Genomic DNA, 10756 nt, shown 5'->3' on the forward strand with positions numbered 1-10756 from the left:
GAAGAAGTTCAGGTTATTAAACATAAGGTCACCTAACAGGCTGCACAATGTTATGAAGTTTGAATGTCAAATGTATACATAAACAAGCAAACCCAGTCACTTTGACCATTCAGTAATTTGGGTTTTGTCCTGAAGTAGCTTACAAAGTGTTTTTCGAAAATGAATAATATATGTAACAAGATATGTTCCTGTGCTGGATTGTGCAAGGTTGTACATTTATGACCCTTATTTTCATATCTACCTGAGCTACTAGGAATTATCACTGTACTGTGTCCCTTTTTATGTTGGCACCAAGGAGCTACCAGTCATTAGAAATGGAAAGTTTTTTTTTATGAAACCTTGTAAATTTTTGTACTTCTAAAAAGAACAAAAAATTTTTTTGAAATCTATTGCATTACAACAAAAACCCTGCATGTATCTAATGGGATTTTATGTGATAGACCAGACAAGTTTACAATCAAGCACCCCAGAATAAATTCTTTGCAGCACTACCCTTTGCTCCCATTAGCTCCTAGAAGGTCTTTGGAGCCGTTTGCACTAGCTTTGAACATCTGCAGACTGAAGTTTTTACCCATTTCTTTTTACAAAATTGCTCAAATACAGTCAGGTTCAACGGGTAAGCATAGCTGATGGGTAATTTTCTAGGGTTGCCACAAATTGGATTTGGGCTTTGACTGGGAAATTCTAACATATTTCATTGAAGCTTCAGAGTCATTTTCCTGTTAGATGGTTAGAATCGGCACCGGCCTTGAGTATTTTGCAGCTTCCAACTGATTTTCTTCCAGGAATGATCTCCATCAGTCTTCCTACTAATTTTGACCAGATTCTCTTTCCCAGCTTAAAAGCATCTTCACAGCATGACGCTGCCACCACTATGTTCCATTGTTTTGAGAGTGCAGTGTTTGCTTCCATCGATCAATGACATTTATATATAGGCCAAAAAGGTTCACATTTAGTCTCACTGGACCATAGCACCGTCTTCCAGTGTCCACTTCTTCTGCTAGTCAGTCTAAGCGGACCTACAGGTCTTTGTAGGTCTGCAGCTATGCCAATCTCTCTTTTCATTTTCAGATGAATGACTGAACTGTGATGTGCTCAGTGAGATGTTTTTCCTATAACCATACCACAAAACTGGTATATTCCTTGATCTCCATGATGCCATCTGTTGGCAATTCTAGAAAAAACCTCTGAGCTTAAAATAAGCTTGTCATACCTAAACCCAGGTGGACTCAATTAACTAATTAGCTGACTTGAGAAGGCAGTTGAGTGTACCCACAGAACACAAATGGATGCCACAAGTTCCAGATGCTTGTTTGTCAACAGATTTGAAAACCATGCATCGTACACTTTTACTTTATTATGCACTACTTTCTGATGCAGTCGCACAAATCCCAATAGGATACATTGAGTTTCGTGGGTATAGCATGATTTAAAAAAAAGGGAAACGTAAAGATAATGTGAGTGCTGTTACAGATACTTTAAATACTAAATGTAATGCAGTTCCTGCTCACAAAAACCACTTCAAGCTGAAATATAGAAAGCCAGTGTAGCCTGCAAAAATACATTCTCTTATCAGTTGTGCCATAAAATTTATGAATGGAAATTTTAATACTTCATTTGAAGACAAAAATACTCTCAGTATTTGCATGTCCTCACTACTATCTGGCACCATGTTACCAGTAAGTTACAGAGAGGGACAAGCAGAGCGGTATGGGACACTGAGGTGCTGAATACCTCAGCTGTATTCATAACAAACTCCTTCACTCCAGCAGACCCAGAGGCTGGACATTTGACCCGAGCATGTCAAAGTCTTCCTACCTTGTGGGTAATTTTCTGCCCATATAGCTAGCTACATTCCAGCGTGCCTTCAGGCAAATACAACAGCTGGGGAGGGTGTAAATGGTCTCACAGTGACAAGAATACCATAAAAAGTTATATGCCCCAATTCTGACTGTCCTAGTTGGAGAGTCAAAGTGATGGCTGCTGTATTTATTTCAAGTTGGATCAAAAAGGTATCCAATGTTATAACTGGAGCACAGTCCAAACATACTGCCATTAATGTTAGAAAGAATAATAGCTCTACTCAACTCTAATCCAAAAAAGTATATTTTAGTTCAACTCAACTCTGTAACTACCTCTCTTACCACGTAAACTTAGTTGGTTTTTCACTAAAGGTCGGCTGGTACATCAGTTTAAGTTAAAACAATTTAGTTCAGGCGGCTTGGGGGATTTTTTTGTTTTACGTTAACACCAATTGTGCTCTTAAAAGTTTCTTTAGCTTACTTTCATGTCTCCAATGACTGTCTGGAAGAGTCCTCCGAGAGCGCTGCATTCCTTCTCGATAACAGCCTCCATTTTTCAGGACCAGCTCCAGTGGTCAGTCCTGACTCCGCCAGTCGCCTCCGCTGCCCAAGGGAGCCAAAACTTCCCAAAAAGTCTGAACAAGGAGGACCAAGCGAACAATTAAACTTTCTACTGCGAGAAAACTGAGAAAAATCAGTTTTTACCGCAGCCAGGTGTGTTTAAAAACACAGTCCAGTCCTGCTCGGGTGCAGCGCTTAAAATCAAAAGAAGCTGTTTGGAAAAAAAGATAAATTTAAACCCCATTTTTCCCTCCACGACGCCTCGTTTATATCCATGACTAGACTGGGAATTCAATCTGTACCAGTCTGATAATGAATGAATCTAATCCAAAATGCTCCTACGGTAATGCTTCTCTGTACCCCGTCAGGTAAGTAAACACCCACTGTGCTCGCTCTCTCTATGCTTCCAAAACTGAGAACATTGAGATACTCAAGCTTTCCCAATTTATAAATGTACATCCTATAAACAGTATTCGTCAAAATAAAAGCTCCTCGAACATTAAAATGAGATTTGATGCCTGGTTACAACTATTTAAAACACTACCAAATACTTAGAATCGGGTACATGTATACATATATATTAAATCTGAATATAGTCATAAATGTAAACACAATTTGCTTGAAATATTCGATAGTCGTCACGCGATATTGTCTTATTGTGAAAGTTTATTCATACACATCCGGTTTGTCACCCGCACGTGAAGAAAACATGCACGTACATCAAATTGGCTGTATTCTGGCATAGTTCTGGCAAGAACCAAAGGCATATAGATACAACCTAACAAGCTAATATTTCGAGTGATTGATTTGTTTTGTTTTTAACACACAAATATTAAACTATATATTTTCTTAGCATTGAATTAAAAAAATATCCAGAATTCAGTTTTATATTTCTATTTAAAAAGCGAGGATTTGCTGTTGCATGGGAAAGGGAAACAATTGATAAAAACCAGAGCTTGCATCTTAAAAAATTTACTGAAGAAAAAGGAGGTCACCTAGTGGCCTAAATAAATATTACACCATTCAGCCGCTTGAGTTGGGTCCCCTCAGAGTTTCGGGCAAATTTGTGAAATTGCGAGTCTGTTTCATTACTTTCACACAAGGGCGTAGGTTTGGTCTAAGTTTTGGTGGGACCTTACAACTTTGGTGGGACCTTACAACTTTGGTGGGACCTTACAACTTACCACATTGGCTTAATAACCCCCTCCCCCCAACCATAACCATAACTTGATCATACATCTTGTGTATACAACCAGATACAGTCATACTCAGCAGATCAGTTCAAGAACACTTTACTTTTTCCTTTTCCTTTTTCCTCACCTGGAGCCCTGAAGCTCCAGCCACCTCTCCATCGTTCTGCTCTGCCCCTTGCTCTGCTGTCTGAGCATCCTATGTGAAAAAAAATATTACATAATTAACAGACCTATTCTACCTCACATTCAGTGCTGATCTTACTAAACACCGGACTTTACAACAAATGCGCTGCGTGATAGATATCTAACTTATGGGTCCACTCACTATACTTACAGCCGAGGTAGCGAAATAACTTCTAATGTCTGTCGTCCTTATCTTTTTTGGTAGCGACATGGTCTCGGAGACTCATAATAAATGTCAAACTCAGGAGACGCGTTCACTTTCAGCACCACGGACCAAGCTTCCGTTCCGCGTGTGGCCAGCTGGCCGCCGCCTGTTGCAGCCAATCAAAGAACGTAGATCCACGTTCTTTGAGCCAATAGCGGCATGGGTCGTCATAGTTCATAACAGCGAATTTTAAAATGAATGCTACCACTGCGTGGTACAAGTCCTTTTGAAGACAAGAAAATAAGAAATTAACCTCATTGCAAAAGTAATACATATCCTTAAACTTATATCTGGTGAAGTATCTTTTGACACATTCTATTTGGTAAGAGATTGAATCAGTATGCCATATATTGACTTGATAATATTTGCCTACGCAGTAAAAGTTCTTCAAATCCTTTAGACTGGGCAATGTCTCTTGTCAACAGATTCTTCAGGTGAACCTCCTCCCCTCCATTCTGTCAAAATTTGTTCTCAATTCAGCTCCTAAAAAATAATAAATAATAACAGACAAAACAACCTAAGCAATTTGTTGTCCTTCATCGATATAAACTTGTTTTTTGGTTTCACCAAGCTGACATTTTTCCAAACTCTACAATCACCCTGATAAAGATGAGCTCATATAAATCGAATGGATCTTTTATTGCAGTAGCACCATGTCAATATAGAAATTTCCAACCTTTGATTTGAGTACAATTATTCGGTTAGCAGTTTTTAACCAGATCACCAGAGCCACAATCACTGGCTTTTTAAACAGCTCCTTAATAGTATATAGTATTTCTCATTTTATGCTCTACTTTTTAAATTGATTATAAATTCTGCAAACGTGAGACTTTTACACTATGACTTACGTTTTCCTTTGGGTGTAAATATGTGACACAGAAGCCCACAAGTACAGCTGAATAGGTGGAATGTGCACCAGTGTTTGTGAGTACATATATGACTAATGTACTGGTTTATCTTAAGTTTTTTTTTTAGCATGTTTCTGTTCTAATTAGGATGCTTGATTATTCAACTGTGATGCTAGTTTATTAGATACACGTGTTTTTTTTCTTTCTAGATTTCATATGAATCTAAGTTATGTGCTGTTTGTATAATATAAAAAACAAAGGAGTGGGAAAAGTCAGGAGTAATACTGCTGATACTCCTGAAAGAAAACTCAATAGTTCACTTCTAATAAGATTTTGGCATGCTAAAAGCTCATATGAGTAGGATTTATAATCTTATTTTTGTTGGTTACTCCATGTTAACATATCTATACTATACCCCATAATAAACCACATGCAAGGCTTAATATATTTTATTTCTTTAGTTCCAAAATGCATTTCTGTTTTCAAAAGTAGCATTAGTCAAAACAAATGTTTAATCTAAAACTCTCATAAATTAATAGTCCAAACAACAGTGCAGAATAAATGATTATGAATCACATGGCATTTAGAATCGGTTAGATTAAAGCAGTTAAATAATACAAAGTTAAATATAAACACCAAATACTAATACAAGGCTTTTCAGAACATACTTAACAAAATGATCAACATAGACAGATGTTTGAAATATTTTACCCTTTTTGTGTGTTTTTCTTGCTGAAAGGATTGTATGATTAATTTATGATAAACTGCCAGATTCACAGATTAACCTAGTTTAATTTCTAATCCTGACATTTACGGTATATATGACAAAGTTTAATTCAGTGTGTTTGCTATAATACTGAGAAGAAAAACATTTATTCTCAAGTTTATTGAGAATATCTGACAGTCCTCAAAGCAACACCCAGTGATACCACATATGTTTTTTCAACTCATCAACAAAATACGCTGCTAAAAATATGTTTTAAAAGCAAAATGGGTCATCTTTAAAATGCCATGAGTAAAAAAAAAAAATTTTTCATGCATTGTTTTCATCTTTTAAAGTCTTAAAATGCTAAATTAAAGTACAAAGCCCTCCCTGTTCCCTTTCTAATTCCCATTGTGTTTTGTCTGAAGGACTTCTGTAAGACCTGTCCCCATGGGGTGTCAAAGAATTTTTTTCCAATAAAGAAATTTCTTCATTTTTGCTTGAAGTAGGCTTTGCTATCTGACAAAAGGGTCATATTAGGAAGATAATAAATGATGTGCTTCACTGAAAAAAAAATGGACGTCGATGAATTACTGAATTGAGTTTGTTTTTGTCTGTCAGACACACTGACATCATAATGCAGATGTAGATGCAGATGTATGTTCATTCTCCTAGTCACTTCCTCCATCTCTTGAATCCCATCACCATACTGCCGCCGTAGCAAAGAGTTACCACAAAGGCAAATATCTGGGACAAAGGAAAAAATACAAGTAAGCCAACAAAAACAAACTTTAAACTATATCTTATATAGTAAACAGAAATAGTAAAAGTAAAAAGCTAAACTTTAAAATAATTAATACATTCTCAATAAAACTCAGATTGGCATTTAGAAAATACATAATTTTGTTCATCATAACAAAATAAATCCTGAGTTTAAACAGGAAACTATTAGTCTGAATTAATGTCAGACAGTTAAAATTAAAAAGGCTTATATGCCTTTTTATATAATATGCAGGCTGAGAACTGTAATTATTTTTAAATGTCAACACTGTTAAATTTTTCACTCACTGAGAAAGAAAACCATACCCTTAAATAATTACCCTAACTTACCCTAATATTTACATAGCTTTCTCTGAAACCTCTTAATAAATAATATATGCTCTATTGTCAACCAAATGTAAATCTGCATCTTTACTATTTTACTGCAGCTCCTTAGATTGAGAAACTTATAATTAAGAAGTTAATTTTATGACTTATGTAAAAATGAACTGACCGTGGCTGCCACATTAATGCTGTACTCCCTGTAGCTCAGCAATGTGAAAATGTTGCCCCGAGGGTAGGTTATGCACAGGACTGAGTCAGTGCTGTTTGGGAGCGTGTTGATGTGAGCTCCCCCATTCGCTGCTGTTGTTGCCGCCTCCAACACAAATGCAGCAAAGTAGAACAGCAAAGCTAGAAAGTGGTAGAAGACATCCTGAGAAAAACAAGGGAAATTTATGTGAAATAATTGGAATAAAATGTTGAAAACTTATATTTTAGCCATGAATATCTTCAGGAACGAACTGAGTTCGATTTTATATAAACATTTAGAATATATTAATTCTAAATACAGCACCCATGTTCAAGAATAAGTAAATATTTATGCCGACTGGACACTGCTGAGTCCAATTTATATTTTTCAAAGACGGAGCCTTTCAAAATATCTTGCAACTAAAAGAGAAAAGATACAACTGAGATCAAATCAGAAAAACAAAATACAAGAAAAGTCAGACAAAGACGCCTAAAAGAGATAAAAGAGAGAGAGGGAAGAATGAGATGGGGTGTGTCTGAAGAAGGAGGGTTAATGAGAGTTTGTTTTTGACTACTGTGAGCGTGGCTGGACAAGAAGGAGCCCTTTGTTGTGTTTCGATGTGAGCTCATCATCCATGTCACTCATTGTTCTGCTGAAAACAAACAACCCTACACTCCCGGCTACTTCTTGGAACGGGGTGTGGAGCCGAAGGAAAGGCTAGCTCTGTCTGAGAGTCCAGACTTGATCCAGATGTGAGGCCACTTACAGTGACATAACGTAAAAACACCATGCTTTCTCACTCCTAGATGCATTTTTATTTTTGATAGAAATGATCTATTTTTATATTGTTCATCCAGTCTGATGACTGTATGCAAAAGACTACCTGAAAAGACCTGGAAAGATGTGAAATATGCTTTCTGTGCCAGGCCTTTTGCAACCTGTTTGATGCATTTTTTTAAACTTCATGAACATAAACAGAGTTTTTACGACTTTGCAAAAGTAGATCATGATAGTAGAATATGATTTGTCAGGTTTTTATTGCGACTTTGACAGAAAAGGTTCCAACAACGCTCTGACACCGGAGCCATCCTTCTGTTACCAGTTGCAGTTTGAAACTTAATTTCAAACTGGTTCACTGCTCATCTTGCTGTTATGTGTAAACTTTAAATCAAATAATAATTGAGAGGAAAGAAGCAAAAATAAAAAAACCTTCAAAAATCTTCAGAAAACCTGAGGAAATATTGTTACTCTTGAGTTTAATATAGTTTAATATCATGTTGCTTGATGAGTTGTTTGATGTCCTCTGAGTTTTTCCACTCAATCACATCTCTGCCTTAAAAGCACCAATCAACATGATTGAATGAAGTGGCTTTTGAGACGACCCGTTTCAAACGGGTAGACCATGGTCTCCCCAATGGTGCTTTGCAACACTGTCTTGCCATGCTTTCATAAAATGTAACAATATAAATCTCATTCTCCTCTTTAAATTTCTTAAAGGCCAGTTTGAATACTTACCCTATGTTTAGCTTTTACACTATATCTGGTGGGACTAAAGATTGGTTCTTGAATCAAAGAGAGACCTTACCACGAGTAATATAATAGTATACTCATACCGTTAAATTTACAGTTGATGACCAAAATATTTGTGTGACATTTGAATATCTCTCTAAAGGTCTCGTTTAGTTCCAGGAAGTTCTGAAATGCATGTAATATGTAACTTGCAGAGAGGAGGTGGTAGACATACAAACAGCCTGACGTGTGATTAAGGACAAAAAGAGAAATGACAAGCAGGAGACACAAATAGGTTGAGTTTTTTTTTTCTTTTTTAAGTGCATCACTTACCAAGAAGTTCCAGTCTGTGTTGATGCGGTCAGCCAAACCAGTGACGAGCAGAGTGAGGTAAAAAGAGGAGAGGAAGAAGGCGGTGACGGACACAAACATCACCCAGCCCTGCAGCAGAGGCACGGGCACGTTGGAAGAGGCCACCAGGATCCATACCAGAGCACCGAATAACTAGGAATAGAAAGAAATATCATTAGAAAAACTCTCCAAAGTGGTGATTTTGTTTAGATGTGATGCCCTTGCTGCTCTTTTGGATTGGTTTTCGGAAAAAAAAAAGATAAAAAAAATTACATAAAAGGGGAAAAGTTCAACTTTCTAAACGCAGTATGCGTTATTGCAAGATAGTTGTTAGCTTAATAAAGAAAGTAGATTGGACTGCCATAAGTTGATAACACTCCAAACAATTTGCATGAAAAATGAATGAATCTTTTTCAGTGAAGACAAGGTGTGTGCATACTGTAACATGAGGTCAGCTTGTAATCACTGGGTTTTTGCCAGAATTGGATATTTGAGTTGAGGTATAAATTTTATCTAGGTTGTGTAAAACTATGTTGATTTTTTTCCCTTCAAAAATGCAACCCTGTGTCATGCATTTTTCTATTAAGCCTCCTTTATTACAATTACCCTAACTAAATAAATTCTGATGCAAGCCATTGCCTTTCTGAATCCCTTTTTTTTTTTTTTATAGTGTCAACTATTCTGTGGAGCTCTCAGAGGTTTGCTTTTAATCCATTAAAGAAGAACAGCATAATAAAGACCAAGAACACAGCAGACAGATGTTGGATACAGTTGTGGCTGAAAACGCTTAATGCTGAGGCTGAGTATTCCCTTCCTCCAGGAAAATGGCCCTAAAGATAAAGCTGGAGCTACAGTTGGATGGTTTTAGATTAAAGTACATTCATAATTGAATGCCAATGTTTCCACCCATAGGTCAGTAAAAGCCTTCAGTAGTAAAGGTGTTTCCAGTTAAAAGTAAAATTATCCTAATGATTATTGGTTATATATAAAATCAATGCAGAGGTCACCTTGCAGGTCAAAGGGCATTATAGTGCAGGGACAAACCAGAACCAATGGGTTGCCATAGCCGTCATAAATGCAGCAGTAACGCGAATCATGATAACAAAAGCAGTCAGTGAAATAGGAATAAAATAAACGTCTAAAAGCATAAACTACCCCGTTATTATAGCTGCAAGTCAAATTTATCTTCAAAGCAATAAGTCTCACCTACGTCAATCACGGAGAACTGGTTTGTTTTGTTTATGACTCTGACACCAAGCAATTCCTCAGTACCGAATAAAAAGGTATTAGATTACTCTATTCACAATAGTTAGCAATACAATTCTAAAGAAATGACAACTATTTACACTCTGGATAACTATATGTACATATATGACCCGAAACAACCTTTTGCAAAATATTACTTACTATTTCCAAACAGACAAGGACTCCAGAGTAAGTCCTCAACACCTCCAGTCCCAAAGGTAATGAAATAGTTGGCGTTGGAAACGAGGTGGCGGCGGGGTTTGCGGCTGGTTCCGACATCTCTTTATCTGTCTTCTATCTGCCTCCCCTTCTCCTCTTCTCTGGCTCTCACTCGGTCCACACTCAGGAAAGAAAAAAAAAAAAGAAAGAGGAAAACTCGCCGCTAAACAAAAGACGGAAGAAGGGGGAGAAATTCCTTTGGAGTCATGTATCCCCCGAACAGGTTGGACAGGTGCAGCTGCCACTCCTTGGAAAGCGATGATGCATTCAAGGAAGGCAGGGAAGTTTCTAGATCCAGAAAGCCTTCTTTCAACTTCATGCTAGGAACCAGAAAAAAGCCTTTAAGTTTATTATTATTTTTTATTCTTTTATTTAAAATAGGTTCAGATAAACTCGGAATGGTATCAACACATTGATTTTCACACCTGGACTACTAATTCAGCATTTAAATGGAAAGTAGTTACTCTGTGGAAGTAATTACGTTACTTCCATTTCTTCATACCTAACATAAATTTCACAATAAATTTTGTGAGCAAATAACTAAGTTCATTATTTGGATAATTCCACACTCTCGATCTCAACACAGGACAATACTGCTTTAATATCGTAAAGGTCTGCTGCCTTCACCTGCTGATCTTTTATCCGA

General features: G+C 36.9%; 2 protein-coding genes across 9 annotated transcripts in view; both read right to left on the reverse strand.

Annotated features, from left to right (window-relative positions):
- Window positions 1-3702, reverse strand: part of LOC122831060 (protein MTSS 1-like) — a 45329-nt gene extending 41627 nt beyond the window's left edge. For 3 of the 8 annotated variants that reach the window (XM_044116981.1, XM_044116977.1, XM_044116978.1), the window contains exon 1: window positions 2284-2789. In XM_044116981.1, the coding sequence (XP_043972916.1) occupies window positions 2284-2355 (72 nt within the window). In that variant the 5' untranslated portion in view covers window positions 2356-2789. Of the gene's footprint in view, window positions 1-2283; window positions 2791-3683 lie in introns of those variants that run through there. The other 5 variants (XM_044116980.1, XM_044116974.1, XM_044116976.1 and 2 more) reach the window with 4 other exon arrangements.
- Window positions 3703-5235: 1533 nt separating this feature from the next.
- Window positions 5236-10447, reverse strand: mal2 (mal, T cell differentiation protein 2). Its single transcript, XM_044116125.1, has 4 exons — window positions 10054-10447; window positions 8629-8799; window positions 6769-6969; window positions 5236-6242 (listed from the first exon to the last, which is right to left on the reverse strand). The coding sequence occupies exons 1-4, from the start codon at window positions 10168-10170 to the stop codon at window positions 6171-6173; spliced, it is 561 nt and encodes a 186-aa protein (XP_043972060.1). The 5' UTR covers window positions 10171-10447; the 3' UTR covers window positions 5236-6170.
- Window positions 10448-10756: the final 309 nt, after the last annotated feature.

This window comes from Gambusia affinis, linkage group LG05 (genome assembly GCF_019740435.1).
Source record: "Gambusia affinis linkage group LG05, SWU_Gaff_1.0, whole genome shotgun sequence".
Taxonomy (NCBI): Eukaryota; Metazoa; Chordata; class Actinopteri; order Cyprinodontiformes; family Poeciliidae; genus Gambusia; species Gambusia affinis.

Bases quoted from the DNA above. Each gene is read 5' to 3' on its own strand.
- mal2 (XM_044116125.1), bottom strand. From the start codon at position 10,170: ATGTCGGAACCAGCCGCAAACCCCGCCGCCACCTCGTTTCCAACGCCA. The intron at 8,800-10,053 runs GTAAGTAATATT...TTCTATTCCTAG, and splicing joins TCCTTGTCTGTTTGGAAATA to TTATTCGGTGCTCTGGTATG. The intron at 6,970-8,628 runs GTAAGTGATGCA...TGTTTTTCTCAG, and splicing joins ACACAGACTGGAACTTCTTG to GATGTCTTCTACCACTTTCT.